Below are 27,719 nucleotides of genomic sequence, written 5' to 3' on the forward strand. Positions count from 1 at the left end.
GCCTAACCTTTCCAGGACACTGGTTTTCATTCCATGGTTGAGACAAAGCTTAAAATACAGACTCCCTGGGAGCATAAACTGGTATCTTAGTCATGTAGAAGAGATGGCTGGACTCAAAGGCACTAATGGGGAAGAGTATGAGGGTTTGGAAAGGAGGTAGAGAGGACACTGCAGAGAAAGACAAGGAACAGAAAGTGACCTTGGAACCATACAGGTAGATGTTTCTTCACCATTTGCCTACAACTGGCTGTTCCCCCATCCTCCTACTCACTCCCACTTCCCATCCTCTTCTCTAGACTTGCAAGTGGCCTTTTGAGGGAATACTGTTCAGAGTTGCAGCGGAGAATATGGGATGGATGAGGGTAGCCATCTGGAGAGGGGGAGGACAGAGACAGCGGGAGAGAACGGTGCTCACAGAGGGAATGGGGTGGCTAGGAAAGAGTGGGAGAGAGGAATGATGGAAGGTGGGATATGGCAAAAAGACAAAAAGCTGGAAGGTGAGGGAGCTTTCTGCTGAACACTTAAAGCTATGGGATTAAAGATGAGGGATGAATGCCAGCATGCCGTCCAAAATGGCCCTAGAATTTGGCAGAGTGCCACGAGATTCAAAGTCAGCAGAGATGATTTTGCTGTGTTGGACTGGAAGGAGAGATGGGTTTGTGAGAATCCACACAGGATCTTGCTGCCGTGTGATGATTAAACACTATATATAGCCATTTGATACTAGCAGCGGGAGCCAGTTACCTTCTTGGGGTTTCCTACGATGAGCTCATTAATCTGATCGCTGTTCCTGCCTCACAAAGGGAAACAGAAGGCAGGAGAAAGGCAGCCCCTTGTCAGGGGCACATGGCACACTAATGGCAATTTAGTGGTGTCACTCAGCACACCAGCCCCATAATCTGATTGCAGGACAGCACTAAGCAAGTGTCTGGGGCATTTAATTCACTCAGGCAGCGTAGCCTGACAGTAAGGGCTTGGGGTCTGGTGGTAAACTGCTGGGGTTTGAAGCTCAACTCTGCCACCTCCCAGCTGGGTACACTTGGGCAAGTTCCTTTACCAATACGTGCCTCAGTTTCCCCACTTGTAAAACGGAGGTAATACTACTGATAGGTTCCTAGGAATATCATTGTGAAGTTAGATGAGATAAAGGACATTGTTACCTGTTACTGTTTAGTGTAGGGAGGCGAGTAACGTCCATGTGATTAGTATTTCAGCATTCTTTTGTATGGTATTTTTACTTTTCACGTGGCCTTCGTGGCTACTGTTTTTAACTTTGACAAGAGCCCTGTGAGATAACTATGGAAGACATTAATATTCTGGTTAACAGATGAGAAAACTGAGGCTGAGGTCAGACTTGAACCCAGAGTTCTTTTCCTAAGCCAGAGGTTCTCCATTCCACCGCACCTTAGACTCACCTTCTCCCAGAGGTGCCATTCCCTCAGCTGAAACCAAGGCAGTCCCTAAAGACTCCTTTCCTGGGAGATTCTTCTTCCTCCCATGAGCTTTCAACAAATTACATGAGGCTCTTCATAAAAAATTAATGGGAGCCCTCAAGGGCCATTTACCCTTGCCTGATTTCTGGTGGTTGGAGTGACTTTGTTCTGCTTTGAACCTGCGTCCTCTGCACCTGGGAGCTTACTTGGAGCTGGCCGGTCAGAGTGAGGGGTCCCACCAGGAGCATGGAATGGAGTGGAGCAGGCCACCTCAACAAGCCCTGAGCCCAGCCCAGCTTAGACTAGTGGAGCACAGATAAGGTAGAACCACAGCCTGTGGGTTTATGCAAGGACTGTCAGAGGACCTGTGATGGGCTGCTCTCCCCAGGGCGTCCAGCTCCTCCAGACCAGGCAGCACTTGGGAGAAGGCAACCTGGAGACTTTTCCTCCTCATAGGACAGATGGGACCACATCTCCTGCTCAAGCTCTCATAGAGGAGAATGAGATACGTCCTCCCGATCCAGCCTCACCGTCCTCCCTGGCCTCATTTCCCACCACACCGCCTGTGGCCCAGCAGATCCACCCCACCGACCATCTTTTCCCCTCCAGCATCAGACTTCTCAAGGCGCTCATGTACCTGACCCCCTGCCCAGAGTGCTCTCCATCTCCCCGCTCCATCTCCTGAGTAGCCTCTACTTACTTTTCAGGTTTTAATTTAAATGTCACTTCTTCAGGGAATCTGCCATTTTCCCCAAAGTGATTGTCTCCTTGTCACCCCTGCTTCTAGGACCCTGTACTTTTCCATCGTATGTTTATCACAGTCATAATCATACATGTGTGTTATTTATGCCATTATTTGTGTCACATCTGCCCTCCACCCCTGGAATGTAAATTCCTTGAGACCAGGGACCGTGTCTGCTTTATTTGCCCCTGGGTCCCCGCTGCCTGGTACATAGCGATGCTCGATAAATATTACATGAAAGTATTAAATATTAAATAATACCACAAGCAAATGCTTTGGACAGTGGAAAGTTGCTTTGCAAATGTGTTTTCATCTTGATTTTATTGCTAACCATGGGGTTACCAAACAATAAAGGAACTGTCTGCGGCAGCTGAGGTTTCCAGAAGAATCAGGTTGATAAGGAGAAGTCTCGGCTACGCAATTTGTGGTGTGGCTGTTACTGAAGGAGGGGAGTAGACAAGGGAGCCCAAGGAGGTAGCTTGTACTCAGTGTCAGTAAACAACCCAAATTTAGCATTCGGAGTTTGTCAGTGCGATGATCTAAAAGCTGGGAGAAGGAAAAAAAAAAAAAAAGAATGAACACCAAGGGAATGGCATGTGGTCTCTGTCTAGGTCTATTTTTGCTTAAGTTAGTCTGTTCCTTCCGTGTTGATGACGCCCTGCCTTCAGTGTGATGTCCTAGAGAACGTGCTCTTACCAGGATTCTACCAGCAAAATGCCTTCTCTGGTCCCGGTTTCTTTAAGTTCTGCTGGGCTCTCTGCAGCACTCCTACTAAATCTGCTATCTGTTTTCACACCTCCGCTCAGCTCCCACCTGACCTCACTGTCATCTGCACCCTCGCCACAATTCTTCTGTGCTGTCCCATTGCAGTCTGTAAGCCCAGCCTGGTCTTCGGTGCTCACCCATTCAACTGCTGCCTTGTGTCATTCCACCTAAACATCCTGCTCTTGTCCTAGAGAGCTGACTATGCTTCCACCAGCAGGTCACCCCTCCAGGGGAATGCCCTGTTATGAATCCCTTCTAAGCACCTCTTCCAGACATTTTCCACTCTCGAGTCCCTAGCCCCATTCCCACCCCCGTCTCTTCAGTTGTTCATCAACTTTTTGTTGAGCACCTGCTGTATGCCAGGAACTGTACAAAGATGAACCAGCCGCTGTGCTTTTGCTCTCGGGATTCCCACTTGAGTGGGAAGAAAAACCCACAGGGAGGTAGAATCCCGTGAGATCACTGCTATAGATGTAGGCATTGTGCTCCCTGAGCTTGGCGAAGGCGGAGTTCACTCTGAAGATGGCAGAGTGACATTTGGGCACAGCATGGATAGGGTTGCTCCAGGAACGCAAAGAGTACAGTATCACCAGCAGACGGGTTGCATGTGCTGGGGACGTGGTGAACCAGGGACGATCGCCCCAATCTGTGTGGCTGCAGCGTGGGGTGCAGTTTATGGGAGTGGTGGACATGAGGTGGGAAGACAGATGCAGGTCTGACGTGGAGGCTGTGTGAGGAGCTGGGGCTTAAACTCTGGGCAGTGGAGAGCTATTAAATTTTTTTTTTTTTAATGGGAGAATGAAATGATCAGATGTGTTTTAGGAATAACTGGAAGCAGAAGGGAGAATGGATTGGAGAGGATGCAGGAAGGTGGCAGAGAGCATGTGGAGGCTGTTGGGACTCCATTCATTCACTTGTCCATTCTAAAGCCATTCACTGAGGGATGCCACAGATGCTACAGTGCTCTCAGCTGCAGGGAAGCAAAAGTGAATGGATCCGATGCTCTGCTGCTGCCATGGGGGCAAAAGCTCGAGGTGGCAGGATGCAGAATCTGGACACGTAGGGATATGCAGGACCTAAGCTAAGACAGTAGGGGTGAAGAAAAGGAGACAGATGGCAGTATTTCTAAGACAAGTTCTTACTGCCCTCTCGTATCACCACCTTACCCTGTTCTCCCTGGTCCCGGCCCTCACCACGCTTCCCCTGGGAGGTGATCTCATAGCGAGGCCTTGGAAGGGGATAGAAAGAGAAAGAACAAGTCCAGGCTGAGTGAACATCCTAAGCGTAGGCACAGGGATGAAAAGTCACCAAGATTTTTCCCAGCCTTAGTCCCAGCTGCTTTACCTGACAATTCGAAAGAGATCAGAGCAGATCTTTGATCCTTGGAGCCTGGGTGAGTGTGGCATTGAAGCTGGCACTCTACCCCTCTCTGCAGTTGTGTCAAAGAAAGACAGAACAAATTGATCCACGGGGTCAAAGAGATCACTATCGAAGTGAGTGTTTTGTTTTGCTTTTTGTTTTATTTCAAAGAATGACTTGGCCTTATATAACTAAACAAAGAGACAGGCGGTAGGCATTGAATCCCAGACCCTCCACCTCAGTTCCAGTTGATCAGAACTCTTGGCTCAGTCCTGATGAGACTCTCCTTGTATTTCAGGCTTTCTGAGGCCAGGACTCTTGAGTTGTCCCAAGACTCTGTGTCTGCCCACACTTGGGATCCTAATTTGCAATTTAGGTGGTTGAAACAGATTCAGAACTAAAAACAATTGATATTGCTACTTGAAAAAAGAAAGTGGTTTTGTTATTGGTAATATAGAGCCTTAGTCTAAAAGCAACCTTCTTCCCACCCAGAAGGTTCTTACTGGAAGAGTAGGGATTCTGTCCCCTCCCACCACCCTCAGTGAGCAGTGCCCTCTGAGTGGGAGGTGACCAATGCTGGAGCTCCTTCCAGCCACCCCTTCTCACTATCCAGCCTTTGTCTCTTCCCTCATGTTCTAGAGGGCTGCTCTGTCCATGATGCTTATCTAGTCAACTGCCTTACCTACTCCTTAAAGCCTCAATTTGCCCTGGGCCTGTGGCATTGATAGATATTGAGGGCACTGTCTATCAAGCAGCCTTCCTCCCAAAGGGTGGCTTGGAGGCTAGGTCTACCTATAAGCCTGGGGGTGGCTGAGACCTTCCACAGGCAGCCCCCTGCCCAGACCCACTGACTTCCCTCTTGTTCCCAGCACTTGAGAACTCCACATCATAACAAGGAAACAGAGCCCGGTTTATGCTGTTTTTTCAGAACTCATTGAATCCCGAGGTTCCTTTATCTGGAGTGCATGGAGAAAGGGAGAGGCAAAGGAATGCTTTACTGCGTCACTCTCCAGCCCAGGCACTCACACTGCATCAGGTGGGGTGCCAGCCCTGCTCTGGGTTTCCAGCTAACTACATTGTGCAGGTAAAATCCAGTTCCTACCCCAGGACTCCCTGTACCTCGGAGAACTGTGGAATTCTTGGCTGCCGGCACAATTCCATTTGTCAAGTGAATGTGCTATATTACGTTGGTTATGCTGTTGCTATTGTCAGTGTTCCAGGATTTTCTGCAAGGAGGACTTTATCGATGTGTATGTCTAAGGCTCCCAAGCAGTGAGGATGGGCTGTGTGTGCCAAGCACTAACAACAGCTGAGCAACTCAAAAAGACAGCAGGCAGCCGCCTCTGGGAACGGAGGTGGGGTCCCTCTTTCTTCTTGTTACTCTCCCTTCCTTTCTCCTCATTCCTCCTCTCTGATCTCCTCCCTCTCTCACCGTAGTTCCTCCTCTTCAACCCTGCTCTCCCTCCTTGGGCCCACACATTGCCTTGTATCCTCAGGATTCTGAGTGCTCAGTTTCTCCCTGATGTATATAAGCTACATATAAAACAGTCCCCATCCCCATGACTCATTCACTGTCTTAGTTACATCTCAACAGACAGAGGAGTCTCTTGCTCCTGGCCTTATGGGGGCCCAGCTCTCCTCAGACTAAAATGAAATTGGAGCTTTCCTTACTCAGCAAACACAGGCTCAGCCCCTACAGAGATCCACAGGATCAGGGACCAATTCGCAATCCCCTCCTTCCTCCACCCTGCTGGATCCCAACTCTGATCTCAGTGAAGGGAGAGGATTCCAGTTTGGAGGGCTGACAACTGCTGCCACATGGTCCATATGTGACATTGTTTACCTGATACAGGATAATTACTTAATTATTTGTGGAGGACGAGCTGCTCCTTCACAGCTAGCCAGTCCTGGCTGTGCAGTGCTCTCAGCCAGCCGGGTCAGGAGCCCTTTGCTCATATGATAGAGGGAGGTTGGACAATCCACAAGGTCATCCTGAGGTCCACGAAACGCTTGGAAGGGCCTGCTTCAAAAAATGGCAGCTTGGGCATTCTCCCAAGCATGATGGTTGCATGACCTGGAAAGAGTCATTTCTCTTTTCTGGGCCTCAGTTTCCTTGTCTGGCAGTGGAGGGAGCTTTGGTTCCTACTTCAATTAGTATGAACTGACCTGGCACTGATTTGACACCCAAAGGCCAGGATGGTCATCTTTCTCCAAATGAAATAAAACCCAGCTAAGAATACACATACCAGCTGGCAGGAAACCCAGTGTCACCATCTGGCTCCTGTTCCTTGCCTCATTTATCTAAGAACCCCAGGTGGGGGAGGGGCGTGTTCTTTGGTCCTCTGCCCACCTCCCTGGTTCCTCTTCCTCTATTGCTTCTATTGCTTTCTTTCTAACCCTCCTACACTCCCATCCCAGGGAGTGGAGCCATCTGTCTTCTTCTCCAGGGAACTCATAATCTGAAGGCTGATCACTTCCTTCCTCCCCCTTCCACATCCAGTGGGGTTTGGTGGCCTCCCATGGGGTCCTGACCATCAAGACATGAGAGGCTTATTTGTGTGTGGAATCCCTCACAGGCTTGCAGGGGATTCATTGTTCCTAAGAGACCAATGACACTCCCAAGTATCTTTCCTGGTACAGCAAGGAGGTAAATGAAAGAGCAAGCACCCAGCGGCACACGTTTCCTCTCCAGTGGTCATGTTCCTAAGATGTGATCTCCATCATAGGAGATCATGTGGTTCTGGCTCCTGGGGTCTAATAGCCTTTCAGGGAAGGAGGCACTCACAAGGAAAGCAGAAGAGAGGGCGTTGGACACTTGGCAGCAGAAGTCAGTAAGTGAGAATAGAGCCTAATGGACTCGGTTAGCCCCTTGGTGAGTGTCAGTCAGTTTGGGCTACTCTAACAAAGTACCATGGACTGGGTGACTTATAAATAACAGAAATTCATTTCTTATGGTTCTGGAGGCTGGGAAGTCCAAGATCAGGGTGCCAGCGTAGTTGGGTTTTCATGAGGGCCCTCTTCTGGGTTGCAGACTGCCAGCCTTTTGTTATATCCGCTCATGGTGGAAAGAGGGCAAGAGAGCTCTCTGGGGTCTCTTTTATCAGAGCACTGATCTACTCATGAGGGCTCCATCCTTAGGACCTAATCACCTCCCAAAGACCCCCTTCCTAATACCACCACATTGGGGGTTTAGGATTTCAACATATGAATTGTGGGAGGACACCAACAGTCAATCCATCGCAGTGATTCATTGTAGCTTCATTCCCAGACAGTCCGTTCCAGGCTGGATATCTCAGTGTGTGTTGGGTCATAACAGGAGACAGGGATAATTTAACCTAAAGTTCCCCCATACCTGCCCCCCACCAAAAAAATGACTCAAAACACATGTGCAATGGCAAGTGGACCAATACTCAGCTCCTCCCATGTGGAAGCCACTCAATATCGGAGGAATGTGAAGGGATGAGCCCGAGGGATGAGAAAGGGGAACTTTTCCAACCCCCTGGAGTCCAGCTAACATCACCGTGGAAGTTGCTGATTTTAGCGGAATTGGGTTGTGGTCATGACTTACCTCCACTTTGTGCTTTATACTTTTGAAAGTATGTTCGTATCACTGGCCTCTGTTTGTTCTTATCCGCTTGGTAAGTAGGGCAGTGTGGTTATTCCCATTTCACAGATTTGAAACTCCTTGCTGGAGAGCTTACAGACGGCAGGAGGACTAGAACCCAGGACTCCTGGCTCCCAGCCCATGACTTTCCTCCTCAGCTGTGACAGCCCTGAGCTGTTGAAATACCACTTCTGTCATTTGTGAACAGGGAGATGCAGTCGCCAGGAGGGGTAACACTGTTTCTGCTCTGTGAATGATTTCTTTGTACCTCTGGGCACAACTCCTGTACATGGTTAGCGTCCATGGGAATAGGAGGGGGTAGCCATGTGCATGCATTCACTGGATGATGGGCAAGAAGCAGGGCTGCTGAAAGGCAGTCGAACTCTATGAAATTTAAAGGGACTGATCGCAGGATTGGAATCAGACAAGACCTGTGAAATTCTCACATCTGGCCGGCATCTCTCAAGGGGAAGAAAGAAGTGAATATTACAAATTTGAATTTGTAAACAGTGGTCTGGAGTGTGAGACTTCTCAAAATGCATTTGTTCTGCCCAAATATGATTATTTTTTATTGAGTAGGTTAGGAATTAGGCACTGGGGCTATAATGATGCCCATGATAAAGGAGTCCCCGCCCTCACCAAGCTTCCAGTCAAACACTGAGGACAAGCAATTAAAGCTGGAACAAAAAGGGAGAAAAGTGACATGAGAGGGGAAGACAGAGGGGACACAGCCTGATGGATAAGCTAGTCTAGGGAGAGAAAGGAGCGTCAGGGAAGGCTTCCTGGATGAAGGGGCATTTATACTTAGACCTAAAGGAGGAGAAAGAATTAACCAGGGGAAGAGGAAAGGGAGCAGTATGTGTGGAGGCCCAGAGGCAAGGGAGAATATGACGTTTTCAATGGGCTGAAAGACATTATATGAGGCTAGTGAGTAGCGTCAAGGAAACCATGAGATCAGAGACTGGAGACATTTAGAAGGGACGTCAGTTCCCAAGATGACTTTAAGGGAGCAAGGTAAATCCTTCTTCAACGAACTGGGAACACTAGAAAAATAAAAGCAAGCACTCAAGTGTGAGAGGGATGTGGGGAGCCTCCATAACGGGAGCCCCCGTGGGCAGTGACACAGAGTGCACTGGTGTTGGGGCCAGGCCTGGATTAGGATCCAGGCTCTACCTCTTTCTAGTGCATGATCTTGAGGAAGTGACTTCAGCTTTGCAAAATGGAAGGAAAAGGAGGAAATAGGCACATACTATGCACAAGGCTCTGTGCTGCTTTTATTCATTTCGGGGAATGGTCACACCTACCTCCGGTGTCTTGTGAAACCTAAGTCAGACATTGTTGAACTGTGTCACTGTCCAGCACGTAGTAGGCCTTCAGTAAGCACAGGCTGAGTTGGACTGTGTGCCTGGGGAACAAGGCAGGGACTTGGTCCCAGGAATGAGGCAAGAGCCCCGTTGTAGCAATGGCAGCATGAGGTCAGAGAGAGTCACACCAAGGATGCAAATAGACTCTGCCCTAAGAGCCAGCTCCAGGCATTTGGCAGAGGTTCTTGGGGATGCTGTTTGAGAAGGGTTCTGGTTTTCCTGGCTCATCAGGAAAGAGAGGGTGATCGTTAATCTTCAGTGTCTGCCCCAGATTGTACCATAGTTGTGCCGTGGGTTGTCAAAGTGGGTTGATAGTAATACATATGACACATACTTGCCATTTCTGGTCTAAAAGCAAGATAACTTAATGCTATATCCTTTATCTACAAACCAAGAATCTTTTAGCATCCCTGCCATGGGCTGACCCTGCAGGTAGAGAGTAAGTGGTCCTGTGTGTGGGCCCCAAAGTTTGGAAGAAAGGTCAGGTCTGAACACTGAACTCCTCAAAGGAACATGATGACTTATTAAATCTGGGCTACAGAGAGTAATCTCCAAATTCAAGGAAGGCACAGGGGCCTGTGGGCACCATTCAATGGGTGCTAGAGCAAGTGTGGGAGAAATTAAAGATGCAGGCTCTGCTTTTGAGAAACTTAGCCCCTGGCTGGGAACTCTGCCCTTTAGAACACAGTCCAAACAAAGCAAGCCCAAACGGGGCCTCACCTTATTTAGCCGCTGAAGTTGTAACTGTCCCGATTTAGATTTTGAAAGAGGCCAACATCTTCTGCTATCCCAGGTTTCCTTCCTTAAAAAAGAGCAAATGAGAAGTTTCCCCTTGAATCTACAAAGGTCAAATGTGGGAGTCATCTAAAATCAGGAGGATTTAAATGCTGACACGCACACACGCCCTCACACACTAGTGATCCTGAAGTCTGAGTCCCAGCCTCGAGCCTGGGCAGGTGCAGCCTCTGCAGCCGGTGCTGTTCCCGTGGCAACCAGCACCCACACTTCACACGCAGGGACCCAGCATGCCCTGTCTCCCCAGCTCTGTACCGATGTGGGCATGGAGCTCCAATGAGTTCACCGGAATTTCTCTCTGTGCTATTTCAGTATTGTTGGGAGGCCTGGGAAATCTTTGTTCTCTCTGACTGGTTATGTAATTTTCAAGAGAAAAGGCAGAGTTCCCAGAGTTTACTTTTGGGGGAGGAGGTGCACCCCCAGGATCTGATATTCCCTCTGCTAACTTTTTTCTTCCTGGCCTCAGTAGCTCCCCTCTTACCCCCTCTCAGGGAGATGAAGACAAAACAGGTTCCCCTCCTGTTTCTTACTCAGTGGCATCCCCACTGGCATGTTCTTGAGGAAACCCTGTAAGGGAAACAGGCTAGGGTAGGTGGCATCACTGCCTCTCAGGGACGTTAAGATGTTTGTGCATCCCAAGGAAGGATGCTCACTAGGACCTGGCTTGGGGATCAGTGCCTGTCAGTGGTTCCCCTGCTTGAGACATGGTTACATTAATGCTTTTGGCTTGGGTCAGTTGCTGTCCTGCCGCCTGGTATGTGAAGGGTTATCCCAGGCCATCAGCTGGGGGTGGTACCGGGCATGAGAGAGATGGGAGCATAGGACATGCAGCCTGAGTCGGCATCTCGGGTGGCAACATTAGCAGCAGCCATCTGCCTGTGCACCTGGGTTTCCACAAAGAGAAAGGATTCCTGGGCACGGGCAGGTACTCCTTCAGCCTGCTCCCCTCCTGGGTGGAGGGAGCAGTAATTCATTTCAAAACCTGGAAGACCAGGAAGAGTTGTTTCTCCTAATTCCTGGGAGCACTACTGCTGCCACCTGAGGGTCAGACCCAGCTGAGTCTCAGTGCTCAAAATCAGAGCTAACGTGATGCTAACTGCCTCCAGACCAGCAGTTCCTGCGTAGGTGAGGAAACGCCTCACAGTCACTGTGCTCTTTTGGGGCCCGTGTGTGGCATCCTCGCTTGAACCCCCACCGTCACCCCCCACTCACCGTGGAAGGATTCAAAAAGCTTTCTGACCTAGGCCTCAGGGACAAACTTTTCATTTGTCTTTCCATTTTGGGTTATACTTGGTCATAGCCAAAATCTTACTGCAAACATGGAGCCATTCCTGTGCCAACTGGTATTTATTTATTGAGTCGCTACTCTACGCCAGACACAGGACTAGGTCCTGGGATGACTTCAGTGAAACAAGAGAGGTAAGGTTCCTCCCCTCCCCGAGGTTCTCTCCGGCTCTGGAATCCAATGAGATTCAAGCCAGGTGAGACCCAGGAGGCCTGGCCCAAGGACTTCTCAAGGTCTCAGGCCAAGGTTGCCTCTTCTTCATCTTGGAAATGTCAAGAACTGCATGTCCCCAAGTTCCTCCTCTCCATTTGTTATCTCTTGCTGTATAACAAGCACCTCAAAATTTAGCAGCTCAAACAGCGTTTGTTGTCACACAGTTTCTGTGCGTCAGGAATCTGGGAACAGCTTAGCCAGGCGCCTGTGATGTAAGGTTTTCGTGATCTTCAGTCGGGCTGTGGCCGGGGCTGCAGGCCTCTGAGGCCTCACCTGGGAGAAGATCTGTTTCCAGACTCCCATGGAGCAGCCGGCGGGCCTCAGAAGATCCACTTCCAAGAATTCCATGGGTCTCCTCACAGGATGGCCTCATGACGTGCCCACTGGCTTCCCTGAGAGTGATCACCCAAGATGGAAGCCACAGTCTTGTTATGACATGATCTCAGAAGTGGCATCCCGTTACTTCTGCTGTATTCTGCTTGTTAGAAATGAGTCAATAAGTCCAGCACAGTTTTAAGGGGAGGGGATTACACAGGACCTGAAGCCAGGAGGTGGGGATCATTGGTGTCCGTCTTAGAAGCCGCCTTCCGCATCCTCCAGGAGCCTACTCTGACTGACCTGACTAGTCCTGACTCCTACGTACTTGCAATGGGAACCATGAAATTAGCCCTTGAATATTCTTGCCTTGTTTCTGTAATTGTTATGGTTGTGATTCCTCTTTCCCAATAGAAATAGAAGCTCTTGGAGATCAGGAGCTAAGTGTTCTACATCTCTTTATTTCCCACTCAGACTGCCATGTACCTGGCAGATTATATCAGTTAGATAATTAGAGCTGCAGGTTAAAAAAAAAAAAAAAAAAGACAGTAAAAATGCCTTAAACAACAATGGGGCTTGACAATCTCACTTGGCAATAAATCTGGAGGTAGACGTTTCCAGGCTTGGCTCAGCTACTCAGCAATATCAACAAGGTCCCATGCTCATATGCTAACTCCAGTGTGCTGGCTTTATCCCCAGGTTTGTCCCCACATGTTCTCAAGATGGCTGCTGTGCACCAATACCACTTCCTCCCACAACTGCATCTAAAGACGGGGAGTAGAGGAAGAAAACTTTTCCCCCTGAGGTCCCCCGCCAGCAGACTTTCCTTAAAGGCTGATTGTCCAGAACTGGATCATATGACCACCTCTAAACTAACCACTGCCAAAGGGGAATTGGATTACCACAACTGACTTAGATTCATGGCCCTCAGCAGGGAGGGGTGTGGGAGACGCCCTTGCCCTCTAGGACTTTAGAAATGTGTGAGGCTGTCACAGGAACAGGAAGTGCTATTGGCATTTAGTGGGTGGGGACCAGGGTTGCTACACTTTTGACAATAGTGCACCATACAGCTCCACAATACAAATGAGTCTTCTGCTCAAATGCCAATACTGTCCCTGCTGGGAACTGCTGCTAGACCAGCGGTTCTCAGCTGGGGGTGATTTTGCGCCTCCACTGGTGACAGTTGTCAATGTTTAGAGACATTTTGGTTGTCACAACTGAGGGGTGCTATTGGCATCTAGTGGATAGAACCAGGGATGCTGCTAAATATCCCACAGTGCGCAGGACAGCCTCACAGCTAAGAGTGATCTGGCTCAAAATGTCAATCATGCTGAGGTTGAGAAACCCTTGTTTAGACCAATCATGAGTGTTCCTTGAGTTGGGCTCAGCTGCACGATCGCTGACCCAGACCTGGTTTCTGTTTGTTCAAAGGAAGTGGGAATGGTTCCTGGGTAGGTAGTCGGTGTCAGCAACAGGGCCTCTGCGAGTCAGCCAGCTGGGGTAATGCTCAGCTCGGTTCGTGTCTGGGATGGTCAGTACCTGCAACCATGGGCTCTGGCTTATCTGAGATTTAGTTAGAGAAGAGGGCAAGAACTGGTATCAAGGCAGGGTTATGGTTGTTTAAACTTGTTTTTTCTTTTTCTCAACTCCTAATCTCATTTCAATGTCCACTCCCTCAGTTTGTATTTCCATAACGTGAGCTTATTAACTGTGGCCTCCAAACTAGGGCTGACCCCAAGCCAAAAGGGTGGCTGACTCTTGCTTTAATTTGAGAAGTACCACAGCGTATGCCTGCCCCAAATTGTCCTTCACTAGGCCTGGAAGTCACCCTGGGCCTCCATGGTTCTTGGTGAGAACCACTTCCTTGGGCTTGACGCCGGGTACTTGAGGGTTACTGTAAATATTCAATAAGATTACCTTTCGACCTTGTTCCCAACACGGAGTAGATGAAGAGAAGTTAGTCTTGTCAATTTGCTGTTTTCTTGTTTAACCTGAGGTGTGGCTCATGGGTCACAAGGATTTACGAGCTTGTTTTACAGAAGAAAAAGAATGCCTTCAAGGAAGTTATGATCACCAGATAATAAGCCCTCAGCTGCTGTTGACACCCAGAAGTCAGATTGTCCAAAGGCTCATCTGGAGTGAAAGAAACACAGATTACCCTTTTGTTTCTCTGCAACTGCTCCTGCCAAGCCCTTAGCTCTATAAATCCCCCTACTTTCTTCTTTGTGAAGGTGGATTTGAGAGAACCTATCCTCCCACCTTCTTGTTTTGGCCAATTGGAATAAACCTTTCTCCATCTCCAAGCTGCATGTCTCAGTGATGGCTTATTGTGCATTGGGCACAAAACTGAGATGAAGAGGTTCAGTATCAGGCTCAGATAATGTGTTACAGTGACAAAAAGTGTGGGCTTTGGGTCAGACAGACATGAGTTTACATCCCAGATTCATCGCCTGCTAGTCATATGTCTTTGGGCAAGTCACCTCACTGTGGGGGCTTTATAGGAGAATGATACCCACAGCACAGGGTTGTTGTGAGACCCAATTGAAATAATCAGGCAAAGCCCTTGGCCCATGGTGAACCCTCAATAATTATAGTGACCCCATCTTCTTCATGTCATCTTTGCCACCTCTCCAGAAAGCCTCTGTTAAAATGCAAGTGGGGTTTAGGAGTGAGTCACATCAGTGGTACCATAGAATTGCAGAACCAGAAGGTAGCTTATGGAAAATAGAGATCTGGGCCCTGAGGGCGTGAAACCTACAGATGAGCTTAACTAAGCCTGGGGCAGCGTCCCAAATCCAGGGTACCTCCCTGGGAGGGCAGGCCTGGGAATGTGAAGGGCAACAGGAAGACTGAGTCCAGGGGGGAGGAGATGATGTGGGAAAGCCGGAACGGGGCCTGGGTTGGAACACACTTCAGTGCCTCCTTGGGAACAAGCTAGAGGATGTTTCTACACAATCCAGAGCAGGGGTCAGCAAACTATAGCCTCTAGGCCAAATCTGGGCCCCCACCTATTTTTGTCAATAAAGTTTTCTTGAAATGCAGCCATGCCATTCAATTAAGTATTGTCTGTGGCTGCCTTTGTGCAACAAGAGCTGGATTGAGTTGTTGTGCTGAGTAGTTGCAGCAGAGACTGTCTGTCCTGTAAAACCTAAGATATTTATTCTCTGGCCCTTTATAGAAAAAGTTTGCCAATCCCTGGTCTAGAGGACTTTGTTCACATAAACTATAGTGATTAGGTTCATGAACCCTAGAGTCAGACAGACCTGACTGTGATATGAATCATGCCACCTAGAATTGTGCAGTGCACAGCCTGTTCAACCGTAAAGATCAGCCTCACCTAAGAAGGATTTCCTATGAGTTTTTGGGTGCTCAGGAGAGGGAAGAAAGCAGTGTCTGTGAAATGTCAGCACCTCGCTGGAGGCCATAGTTCCTGCTGAAAATTGACAGCATGAGGTTTGGGAGGATCTGAGCAGGCAGTGGAGCTGAGTCTAAATTTAAACTTTCCAAAGCCTCTTTGTAAACCAGAGCCCCAGGAATCCCACAATGGGACAGTTGGCACACACCGTCTTGTCTCTGGTTTGCCTCCACATGCTAAAAGACTGGATGTGTGGGAGGGTAATTAATTGGACTCAAATAAGATATTGCTGGAGAGTCAGTGAGAAATCAGTGGTCACATGAAGCACCATTGTTAGGAGACTTGGGGGTAGATATTTCTACTTCTGTCTTTCATTACAGTGTTCACTATGGACTCGTGAGAGCCTGGGCTGCCCTGGTAAGAGTTGCATGTATTCTCTTTGGGTGTCATTTGAGCACAGCTAGAACAATGAACCTGCCTTCTCTCAAGGCGAATGCCAGCTCCCTGGTTTGAAATTCGGAGCAGGTCTGAATGGAGAATGACTGCACTTTGCCCTGAGAAGCTGCATCACACCAACAGCTGCCTCACTCCTCTGCCCAGGTGGTCAGTCACATCAGATGTTGGGTCTGCCCCTCTCCAGGGCTGACGGGCCCATGCCTCTTGGCATATCATGCAAGAAATGAACCACTTATCTGAGACTTCTTAGATAATAGATGTTTCACAATCAGTCCACCTATGGCAAAAGGCGAAGGATTTACAGTAGAAATGATAGAAAGAAACTTAGAAAATGAAGAGGTTTGAGAAGAGATGAATAGCAGTACACTCAAGTGGGAACAGAGAAATGGTCAGACTAGGGCTGACTGGCTAGTGTTAAAATTCCAAGAGAGGCAGCATCTAAGCTGAAGATGATGCTAAGAGGGTTGAAGTTCAGAACTATCGGCTTGTCTGAGTGTTTGAGGCTGGATATGAGGAGAGCCCTGTTGATCAAGTTGCATTAGAGCAGCAAGATGGGCTGGGGGGAGGCTGACCGTCTGGGAAATGTGGGCATCCAATTTTGTAGACATAACAAACGTTCCTCAGGTTCTTCCAATCCCCAGTTATTGTCTAAGCACTACTTTGTGCCCTGGACTTGAAAAGCTTAAAGTCTGGTTGGGAGATGGACATGTATAAAAAGTTAAATAACAGCCCAGATTAGTATATGGTAAATGTCAAGTACAGTAAACGCACGAACACACTTCGGGAGTTTAGAAAAGGGAGAAATGTCGCTGAGACTGGGATGGAGGCTTTAGAGAGGAAGTGAGACTTCATCTGAATTCTGAAGGATGGGCAGGATTTCAACAAGTGGGGAGGAAGCCGGAGAACATTTCAGGAACTGGGAAGGTGCAAGCCAAGAAACATGGCAGGAATTGAAAGAGTATATTTAGAGGACCACGAGGAAGGTGGAGTGGCTGGAACCGAGCCTTCCCAAGGTGACATGGTACCTGCCCACTGAAGCTGACAGCATGTTGGGAAGACCACACGCACACAAGGGAGACAGTCCCTCCCCTATGTGAGAGGAAAAGGGAAGAGTTTTAAAAATAAATAAAGCGCCTCTTAATTATTCACAGATTATCTGCATTGCAGCTGATCTCAGACAAATCCTGCTTTCGGCTTCCTGGTGATGTCATCTCCTTCCTGCTTAGGTGCTTGTTCCTGTCTCTGTGTGCAACCCAGTGGGAGCTGGAAAGGGAAGAAGGCTTGAGCATCTCTCTTCATGAAGCCTCTGTTTGCTGGGCCCTTGGGAACCAGACCAGGCTCATAAATGGAAAGTGAAAGAAGTTCCAGTTTAGTTTCCCTTACCTGACTTGGGCAGCAGGAGTCAGAAGGATGGGTTGGGGCACTGGGGTGGCTCTTTTGTCCCCCAGAGTTAGATATCCAGGTGGACTTCACTAGCACAGGCCATAGACTGTGGCTCAGTGGGTGGTCTCAGTACTGTCTCCAACTGGCTAGGCATCCTCAAACAGAGTGGACGGTCTTCATTTATCTATTCATCAAATGTTTATTGACCCTGTCTAACTGGAACACTGAGCTGGTGCTCTCTGAGCCTCAGTGCCCTCATCTGCAAAATGAGAACTTAGACTAGAATCATTGTCTCTCAGTGGAAGTGCTGTTGGCATTGGGGATGGATGTCAGTTATTCACTGATGGGGATGTTCAGCAGGATGGGTAGCATCTCTGACCCTGCCTCTGAAAGGCCAGTAGTGACTCCTTGTCAAATGAGCCAAGGATGGCAGGTCCATCCCCAGCTAAGGACCACTGGACTTCCCAATCTGAAATTCTGTAAGACTATGATTATTTTGCTGCTGGGCCCAACAAAACATGCAGAGTAGCATTGCTTAAGATTTGATGAAACACCAGAATAGTAGATACATCTTATTCAAGTGTAAGGGAATTTTTAACAACAGCAACAACAAGTAACATCTGTTGAACAATTACTATGTTCCAGACCCTTGGCAAATTTCTTTCAATGGAAGCCTCTAGAGAGCATCTCATTATTTACTATTTTAGATCATTTGTGTCTTCTAATTTGCCCCCTTAATTTCAGAGCATTGAGTTGCCTGTTATTTTGCTTCATTTATCATTTGCAGAGTTGTGCAGAGTTCAGATATGAAAGTATTCCTACGGAATGAGGCCTACAGTATGATGAGAATTAAGCAGCAGCCCCAGCTAGATTCATTTCCAATGCTGGAGACAGTATTTATTTTCTGTGTGTCTATGAACTTAATAAACTTATAAAGCCTGCCACTCCCTTAGAAGCTATGATATTGCCTTTGCTTCAGAGGTTGGAATTTCTATTGCTAGTTTTGCAGTTTTTTCTCCCCACTTAGTTCCTATGTCTGTAATTTGAGGCAGCAGCCACCAGGGGGCAGTTGGGCTTGGATTCAACCCATTGCTTTGAAGAGCTGGGTCTCTATCATCAAAAAGAATATAGCTCGCCATGCCAGTCCTGGTGTCACCATGTGCCCTGGTTTGCTGGGCAGAGAGTCGCTTTTTTAGGGTGGCAATATAATTTCCTTGTAATTTGGTATGTGTGCTTATGCCACCTACGTGGGAAGCAAGAGATACAAATGTAATTAAATCTCTGTGCATGGCAAATTGTCTCTTGGAGTATTCAAAGACATTTGCAAAAGAGGGAAGAAAAGGGGTCCAAGTGGGAACACAAGATTATTGACCCTTTATTTTCTGTCTGCAACTAGTTACTTTTTTCTCTCACATTTCTCAGCTAGGGATGACACGCGTTTGAGGAGCAGAATGTATGAATTTCGCAAAGGTCAGAACTGATCATTCCCACCCACAATTTGTGTGCGTGAACCTTTGGGGAGCAGGCATTTACATAAAAGGCACACCATTTGATGGTCTTATCAAATCAATTCGTCTTCTCCCCCTTCCAGGGAAACGCTGCACGCAGCAGGAGGGGTGACTGGGCAGCGCAAAGCTTGGAATCCCCTGAGCAAGCAGTGTTTCAGCTGGCTGGACAGATCAAATAACACTTGGGCTGGTTAACAAAGGACACGCAAGTGGAAAGGTGTTGGAAGCCGGAGTGTGGAAATTTACCCAACGTTCTTTCTTTGACAGGGAAGGAGACGTGGTCTGAGAGATGCCACCTTCCTGCAGCCTCACCGACTCCAGCAGAACACAGTCTCCTTTGAGGTGGCGTGGATGAGGGCGTGACAGAGGATGCTGCCCCCATCTGAAGCCTCCGGAGGATCCTGGCCTGGCAGCTGAGCTTCCCGCGGCTTTGGGACTTCAGGTGTAGAGCTCATGAAAGGTGCTTGGGTTTCTCCAGCTTTCTTCACCAGTGCTCAGCAGACTGGTTTGGGTTTTCAGAATCGAAGATGAGCTGGTAGAAAGGGGAGCTGACAGAGGTGGAAAGAACCCTCTGGAAGCCTCCAGAATCCGTTATCGAAATCCCTTCATACTGCTTGGGACGCAGAGAGCAGCTATCAAGCTGCTGGAGGCTGTGATACAACTGAACTTTGGACCATCATAAGTAAAGGAACACAGCTTAGCAACAGCTTCACGTTTCAGCCAGAAGGAGCCTCTTTTAACAGAGATTTCAAGGGAACAGTGTCTGCATCTTTACTTTGAGATCCGTTATGATAGGAAATTTTACGTTCACATCGATAACAGGACCTGTTTTTCTTTCCAACATGCTATATTTGAAAGAAGCATGAACCTTTCGAAGCTTCGAGGAGGGTTCAGGATATGCTGGAGTTAGAGGACAGCCCCCTCACTGCAAGTTAAAAAGACAGTCTGAGCTCCGACTTCTGCAGCTCAGCGAGTGTAGACATATGCCACTCTTGTCTCCAGAGAGCTGGTGGCAGTGACATCACCAGGAGAAAAAGCATCTTTCAGCTTTGGACTTGACAGAATGAGGTGTGCTGGGGAAGCCACTAGCTGTAACTTGGGCTTTCGTGACTGCCCCTTCATCATTCGGGCAGCCCCTGACCACTAAGCCAACAATGGCCGAGAAGGGCGACTGCATCGCCAGTGTCTATGGGTATGACCTCGGTGGGCGCTTCGTTAACTTCCAACCCCTGGGCTTCGGCGTCAATGGGCTGGTGCTGTCAGCCGTGGACAGCAGGGCATGCCGGAAGGTGGCCGTGAAGAAGATCGCCCTGAGTGACGCCCGCAGCATGAAGCATGCGCTCCGAGAGATCAAGATCATCCGGCGCCTGGACCACGACAACATCGTGAAGGTGTACGAGGTGCTGGGGCCCAAGGGCACTGACCTGCAGGGCGAGCTGTTCAAGTTCAGCGTGGCCTACATCGTCCAGGAGTACATGGAGACCGACCTGGCTCGCCTGCTGGAGCAGGGCACGCTGACAGAGGAGCACGCAAAGCTATTCATGTACCAGCTGCTCCGTGGGCTCAAGTACATCCACTCCGCCAACGTGCTGCACAGGGACCTGAAGCCCGCCAACATCTTCATCAGCACGGAGGACCTTGTGCTCAAGATTGGTGATTTCGGGTTGGCAAGGATCGTGGACCAGCATTATTCACACAAGGTATGTCTGTCTGGAATGGCTGATAGGGTGGTCCATGGAATCCTCAAAAATGCTCACAGTGTTCCAGAGGCACACATTCTTATCTCCATAGGAATCAGGGGACTGGGGTCAGTATCTGAGGGAGGCTGGAGGGTGCTAGAAAGATCACTGGCCTGAAAAGCTGTTGTGGTGGGGTTCTGCTTCTTAGTCTTGGCTCTGCCACATGGCCATGACCAATAACTCCAGGCTGTACAGGAAGGGGTTGGACTAGATGATCTCTAACATTTCTTCCAGCTCTAAACTCTATGGCTTTAAAATTGTGTGGCAGGTGAATTTGCCTCTAGCATCCTCTTATCCCTGCTGTCCACCTAACCACCTCCCCCCACTACCGTCTGCTCAGGACTCCGGTGAGGCTTCTCCCCATACGAGCCTTAAGCTCCGGTTCATCTCGCCACCTCCTCCCATCAAAGCTGGCCCATTCTGTGTCCCATTCTCTCTGTCACTGAGCAGGGGGCACGAACAGTTAATCTGATCAACTAATCCTCAGTGTATGTTGTCCAGCCAATGGCTCCGCTCTCCAGGGTCCCGGATGCCCTGGCTCCTCAGTGTGATACTAAAGCTACGGGTGTCTGGATGGTACTGAGACCCCGTGTGGTGGATGGCTAACTGCTCCACCAGTTGCAGAGATCAGAGCTGACCTGGTCACTCTGGTGGAGACACTTACACTGGTTCTCAAGGCCCCAAACCTCTTCTTATCTAATCCACTGCTCCCTTCAGGAGCTGAGAGTCCTCTGAAATTCTATTCTCCCACCCCCAGTTCCTGCCTCTGAGCACCTCAGCTTGAGTGCATGTCACCAAGTGCTCCTCAACAGAGCTGGGGGGGTGGGTGTCATTTCCAGCCTCCTGCTAAAACCTTTGTACCACAAATTTTTTTAATTAGAGTAAAAACATCCCCTGTGAAGTAGGTGCACCATAAATGGTTATCAGCCAAGGAGCTGGGGTGGGTCATGAAGGGGAGGGTAGCTCTGACCTTCAACAAGCTTCAGCTTTCTCTGAGACCCCATTTCCCTGCTCTCCCTTGCCACCCTATTTGCCTGTGGCTAAAAGGTCACAGATGCAAAGAAAGACACTGACCTGTCCGGTGCAGCTACAGTGGGAGGATGTCTGGTGGGGGGTGGGGGGGGCAGGCCTCCCTGTCTCACCCTCACTGGCTGGAACTTGGGCTCTGGCCCAGATTTCAGACCCCAAATCAGCCCAGCTGGCTATAGCTCCTTGGTGCTGCCTTAATCATGAGCTTGCCCTCTGCCCCTCTCCTGCAGCCAAGCCATCTGTCAAAACTGACAGGCAGCTCTATAGGCAGGAATGTCCATGGTAAAAAGAAAAAAACAAGAAAGCAGTCCCCTCCTCTGTCTTCCTAAAGCCCTGTGCTGTTTCTACCTTCTGTTTCTTCTAAGGAGCAATGACTTAAATGACTTTGGAAGTTTTAATCCAAATCAGTTCTTATCTGGTAAAAGGACCAGGGGATCCATGACAGTCTTGTTGGGATGCACAAAACCATCTTCTGAATTGGAATAAACCAGTACATTTTGGAATAATAATAGGACCTCCCTTGATGGAAGGGTCTGATTAAGTGCAGGATTGCAGGGAAAGTACTCAAAACAGCACATAGTAGGCCTTCAGTAAAGTCAGGGAAGGTGACTAGCTGGGGCGAAGATTGACTGTAGTAGTAGTTCCTAGGAGATGACATGGTGTGAGGAAGTGATGCTGTGTGACGAGACGAAGTTTTGGCCTCCCTTCTGACTGTGCTAGCTTGGGACATGGACACTCATCCTCCGGGAACCTCAGTTTCCCCATCTTTGACAAAGATGATAATAGGTGCCCTGTCTGCCCCACTGGCTTGTAGTTGCAAATCAAAATGGAACATGAATAAGCCCCTTGGAAAGTAGAAGGAAGCCCATCCTTTCATTCATGAGTACTGCTAAGTGCATGCTGGGCCCAGGGAGCCAGGGAGGAGACCCAGGTTCACCGACCACTGACCATAAGTGGCTGTTATCCTGTTATTCAGGGTGGCAAGCCACTTCTCTGGTTGAGACTTTAATTTTCCTGATGCAGAGGAATTTAGACATTCTGACTTACTCTTCTTGGCTCTCTTCAATAAAATTAGCCGTGGGAGTTTTTAAAAAATTGCTGGAGCCAGTTACGAGCCTGGTAGGTGTTCACATTAACCCTGGGTTTGGCAGGCACCACCCGCCCCACCCACCTCCTCCCTCAGAGGCTTTCTGCTTTTAGCTTCCTCCCCACGCTTCCCCTGGTGATGACGAAAGGCTTTATATTTGGTGCTTTTGTTTATCTGATGTGCATTTAAATGAGTTCTCATTTAATCCTCATAATGCTGTGAGGCACTTAGGGCAAATGCTCCATTTTAAAATGGAAGGAACTGGTTTTTTCATTACTTGGCTGACTGGCCTTCTAGAACTTGGGCCTTCTGGCATCTTTGATGGACGGTCTCTCCATGTGCCATCTCCTTCATGAAGGCTTTCTGGGTCCCCAGTTGAAATTAATCTTTCCTTCCTCTGAATTCTCAGGTCACATTTTCCCACCTCATAACCTGGATCTTCTAGCGCTGACCATTCTCTGTTCTGCTTCTGGGTGTTTGTGTCTGTGTCTTTTGTGCTCCGCTAGGCTGAGAGCCCCTTGGTTCTTGAAGGTCGTGTTCATCTTGGTTTCGCCCAGGCAGTTTAATCATTGTGCCTGAGACATAGCCCAGTTGATTCTGTTGACTGTCCTGAACAGATGGAAGGATTGTCACTTACCAGCACAGTACAGATAGGAAGCTAGTTGGATTCATTGATTCCATGTGGTTAGAAGGTTTGACTCTTGGAAAGAGAGCACATAATTCTTCTGGTCAGTGGCTCAATTGGGGTCACATGGGTGCATCTGTTCTCCTCAGTCTGCTTGGAGGATGATGTCTACATGCCAACTGCTCTAAACTTGGTGCCTTCTAAAGTTCTATGGATCCTGTACTTGCCTTGAAGAAGACTGTGCTCATTGGGCCGCTGCTAGCGCCTTTGTGTGAGTTGCAAAAAAGGCACTCCTTTTTGCAGGCCAATTCAGACCTATGCCAGGTATAGGCTTCAAGATCCGACTAGGGGCTGAACCTGGCCCCTTGGTGGACAAGCACAACCTATCCAGCAATATGCAGGAGCTGGGTTCTCACTCTCCTCATCGTGACTTTCTCACGAGTAGACAGTAAGTCTGCTTTGCTTCCACATCCCCTCATCTATCAGAGGGCCCTGGATGGGGTTGGTGCCCATTGTGTCTGGTGAAGAAGATGCTAAAGGAAATGGCCTTCTCCTTTCTAATCAGCTGGCAGCACTGGGGTTTCCAGTCACAGTCAGGGAGCATTCTGGGTATGTGCCCCTCTACCGTACCACCCCTAGGGGTCTTGGTCTTTTGATGCTCAGAGGTCAACTAGAGGCCCCAGCAGCCCAAACTGTTGGGGAGATGGCAGTGGTGGCACTGGAGGTGCTCTGAATTCTCTTTCTCAACAGGGACGGCATGGGGAGCATTGGTCTCTCTGTGTTATTATGACTCATCTCACTAATTGCATGACCCCAGGCAAGTCCTTTTCCTTGTGTGGCTTATTCCTAGAATAAGAGATCTGTACAAAGACCTCACAATCACCTTGTCCATCCCCTTCATTTCACAGATGATAAAACCGAGGCCTAGAAAGGGGAAGAGAGCCCCTCAAGGCCACACGATGAGTGGCTGAGCCAGGAGTACAACACACATGTTTCGACTCCATGTCCACTGTTTTTTTCTGAGCCTCACTTCTCAATTGTCTGATCTGTCAAATGAGGTTGTCATTCCTATTCTGCTGATTTCATAGGATTCTTGTTAGAGTCAAAGTGCTTTCAGGCATACAAAGGGCTAAATCACTAACAGAACTATCTGCCCAATAGATGCCATAGTAATACCAGGCAGACACCTCAATGCCAGTTTCCCCTCCATTGAAATATGGAACCAACTCCTGACATGATGACCAAAGTCAAGAGTCCCTACCTGAAGGATGGCTTCCCAGTCTAGGGTCCTGTTAGGAATCCCTTTCTGTCTGCCTCCTCAGTGGGCCCACTAATTAGTTCTTTATTGTTTGTGTCGAGAAGAGGCAGCTGAAAGATCAGAGCATGTTTTCCTTTGAATTTATCCTATTAGGGAGTAGATCATCTCAAAAGAGAAAAAATATATAGTTTAAGACTTCACTGAGTTCTGTGTAAATTCTAACAAATGTCAAGAGCCCCTGGGAGACTGTGCAGAGGGCCAAACAGCACATTGACAGCTTGATTAACTGTGTGAACACTTCCCTCCAGGAAAAGGCCACCTGTGGCTGGGAGAAGGAACCGCCTTTTGTCCCTTTCCTGAGGGCAGTAGGCAGAAAATATCCCCCAAAGAAAGCAAGAGGAAGAGGCCCCCAGAATTTGGACAACCAAAGGCTCTTGTGTTTTGGTGGATCATTGGAGCAAGTCTAAGTTTTCTGCTAGGCTGTCCTGCCTTTGGGCCCTGACCTCTTTCTACTTCAGAACCCTGTCTTCTCACCTCCTTCATTATCAGCATGCTTCCACACTTTGCCTCCATATCTCATGGAGTTTCTTTAGAAATCAACTAGTACAGTGGTTCCCAAAGGGTGGTCCTGACCAGCAGCATCAGCTTCACTGGGAACTTGTTAGGGATGCTAATTCTCAGGTCCCATCTCAGACCTACTGAATCAGAAACTCAGGATGAGGCCCAGCGAGCTGTGTTCTAACAAGCCTCCAGTGATTCTGATGCTCACTAACGTTCAAGAACCACTGATCTGAAGACGTGGAATAGCTTGTCTGTGGACAGAAAGCTGATGCTGCTGATGTGTTTACTGATGTTTGCAGCTGTGCTTCTCAAACTTCAGCATAGTACAGAAGACTAAGAATGCCTCCCAGGTAACACAGGTGTATTTGAAGCTGATACCTTAACGTAAGGGGTAGTTAATGGTGGAGATATCAGGCACTGAGACGGAATTGTGAAGATTGTCTTAGGCAAGCTGACTCGTAGGGCCTCAATCACATCACGTTGGAAAGTGCCTGTTTCACCATCACTCTAGTTTGGCAGAAAGCTACAGAAACCAGAGACCTAAACCAAAAGGAGTCTTGGTTCTGTTTAGGTTTAATTTTAACAATAGTTAAGTGATATGAACAGTGACTTTAGAAAACATAAACTTTTCATTCTGCGACTTCACTAGATGTTATTTTAAAACGAAGACATAGGTTTCACAGCTCAGTGAAATTGAGTGTTTGATTGAGGGCTCAGCAAATTGTTGTAGTTTGTTAAGGCTTGTGGTTCAATTCGAGGCCCCAAAGGAGGCAAAGAGGTCCATGATGCTGAACACATACAGCCAGCTTCTGAAAGCTTTGCATGGAACTGTGCTGGGCAGCATTTATGCTGGCTTAATCATGTTGATCAACCTCACCTCCTCCCTCTCCTGCCCACTCTGCCTTCGTTTGGTGCCTTCTTGTCTGTCTAGGCCAAGATAACCTCCCCTTGTCTGCCTGGGCAGACACGCAGAAAGCTCTGCTAAGGCACAAATTCCCTTGAAACTGAACCTGAAATGGAAGAGGAGGAAGAATACTCTTTTCTGTGGCTGAAATAGCATTTTTGCTGGTGATCAAGAAAGTGTCCATTTGGCATTCTGTGTGCTTATATTTCAGATGGGCAACCTCAAGGTACAGGAGATGAGGAAGGACTTCCCAGGATCCCAGAATAAGACTGGGGTCCACAATGTTGACACTGGAAGAGGCCCAGGCATACTCAGAGCCCAGGGTTTCATGAGAAAATGGGCTTGTGGAAGGACGATTCGCCGAAGGCCCAGCTAGAAGTTCTTAAGCCGCTAAGCGTGTTATTCCAACTCAGTGGAGCTGAAAAGATTTATTTAAAAGGCTATGAAATATCCCCTTTTAAAAGGGGAAAATATGACCTAAGGGATTAGAACAAAGGTTGTACTAGAGAGTCAAGTGTCCCTGAACACTCAGGCAGGCTTGGAAAGCTAATTTTATTGGCTTTAAGTGCCTCCCTTCCCCTTCCCACTGCAGCCCCACCCCCAGGAGCAGGGTCTACACTCTGTTCCTGGGTGTGCTGGGGTCCTCTTCTACCCGCTCCAAGAATGCCACTCCCCAGCCTCCCTTCATGGGAATAACCCAGCTGAGCTCCGGGGGCAATATTATAAATCTTTAACAACTGGCATGGCCCAGGCACCAACCAATCAGAAAGGAAGCCAGCCAGAGTCCTAAGGCAGGGTCCTGGAGGAGCCCTGCTTGCCAGGAATTGACCCTTTATTGCCAGATCATGGGGCAGTCTGAGAGTATCTGGGAATGAAGCCAAGGTGATGAATGAGGAAATCAGGGGCTTGGAGCAGTGGCTATTTCACAACCAGTTTGCAGATATTGCATCATTCTAACAACTGGCCTAGCTGTACGAGTGCACAGCAGCCATGCTCTGCTGCCTTCCTCTTCATATCAAAGCTCACCCTTTTGCCTGTCCCTGTGTGTCTAGTTCTCTGCTTGGAGTGAGCAGTTGATTACATAGATCTTTAACTTTCAGTGGTTTGACTGTGATGTGCCCAGGTGGGGTTTCTTTACACTTATCCTTTTTGGGGTTCATTGAATTTCTTCGATCTGTAAGTTGATTTTTTTCCTTACCTTTGGGACATAAATGTCCTGGAGAAAGGACAATTTTCTTTTTCTGTCCCACTTTCTCTCTCTTCTCTTCTAGGCTCTGATTATATGTATGATAACTCAGCTTGGTATTGCCACAAAAGATTGTCCAATCTGTTTTCTCTCTTTTTTTCAGAATGGGTAATTTCTGTGGTTCTGCCTTCAGTTTCACTGACCCTTTCTTCTGCCATCTCTAATTTGCCAGTAAGCTCATTTGTTGAATTTTTTCATTTTCGGTAATGTGCTTTTCCCTCCTAGAATTTTCATTTGGTTCTTTTTTACAGTTTCCATTTATGTGCTGAGATTCCCCATCTCTTCACTCATTGAGACCATATTTTCATTTAAGTCCTTTAACACATTTCTAATAGCTGCTTCAAAGTCTTTGGTAATTCCAATATCTGGGACATCTCAGGGTCTGTTTTTCTAGTGACTACTTTTTTCTTAAATTTGGGTCACATTTTCATGCTCCTCCACATTTTAGTAATTTTTGATTGTTTGTGGACATTGCATTTGATACTCTGAAAGGAGCCCAAATTATATTGTCTTCCTTTAATGACTGTTGAATTTTGTTCTCGCAGGCAGTTAATTTACTGATGGTTCTCCTTGACTCTGTTAAGGCTTAGTTTAGGTTTTGATAGGGCAGTCCTAGAGTAGCCCTTACTCTAGAGCACGGTTCTTACTCCTATGGCATGTCCTTTCTGTTGTCTCACCTGAGTGCCTGGAATG

The 27,719-nt window shown here is 48.2% G+C and overlaps 1 protein-coding gene across 6 annotated transcripts in view; it reads left to right on the forward strand.

The window, feature by feature from the left end:
* Positions 1–27,719, forward strand: part of MAPK4 (mitogen-activated protein kinase 4) — a 154,580-nt gene that overhangs the window by 77,132 nt on the left and 49,729 nt on the right. For 4 of the 6 annotated variants that reach the window (XM_023647816.2, XM_070275657.1, XM_023647815.2 and 1 more), the window contains exon 2: positions 18,845–20,277. In XM_023647816.2, the coding sequence (XP_023503584.2) occupies positions 19,732–20,277 (546 nt within the window). In that variant the 5' untranslated portion in view covers positions 18,845–19,731. Of the gene's footprint in view, positions 1–18,660; positions 20,278–27,719 lie in introns of all 6 variants that reach the window. The other 2 variants (XM_070275656.1, XM_070275658.1) reach the window with 1 other exon arrangement.

This window comes from Equus caballus, chromosome 8, assembly GCF_041296265.1.
Source record: "Equus caballus isolate H_3958 breed thoroughbred chromosome 8, TB-T2T, whole genome shotgun sequence".
Taxonomy (NCBI): domain Eukaryota; kingdom Metazoa; phylum Chordata; class Mammalia; order Perissodactyla; family Equidae; genus Equus; species Equus caballus.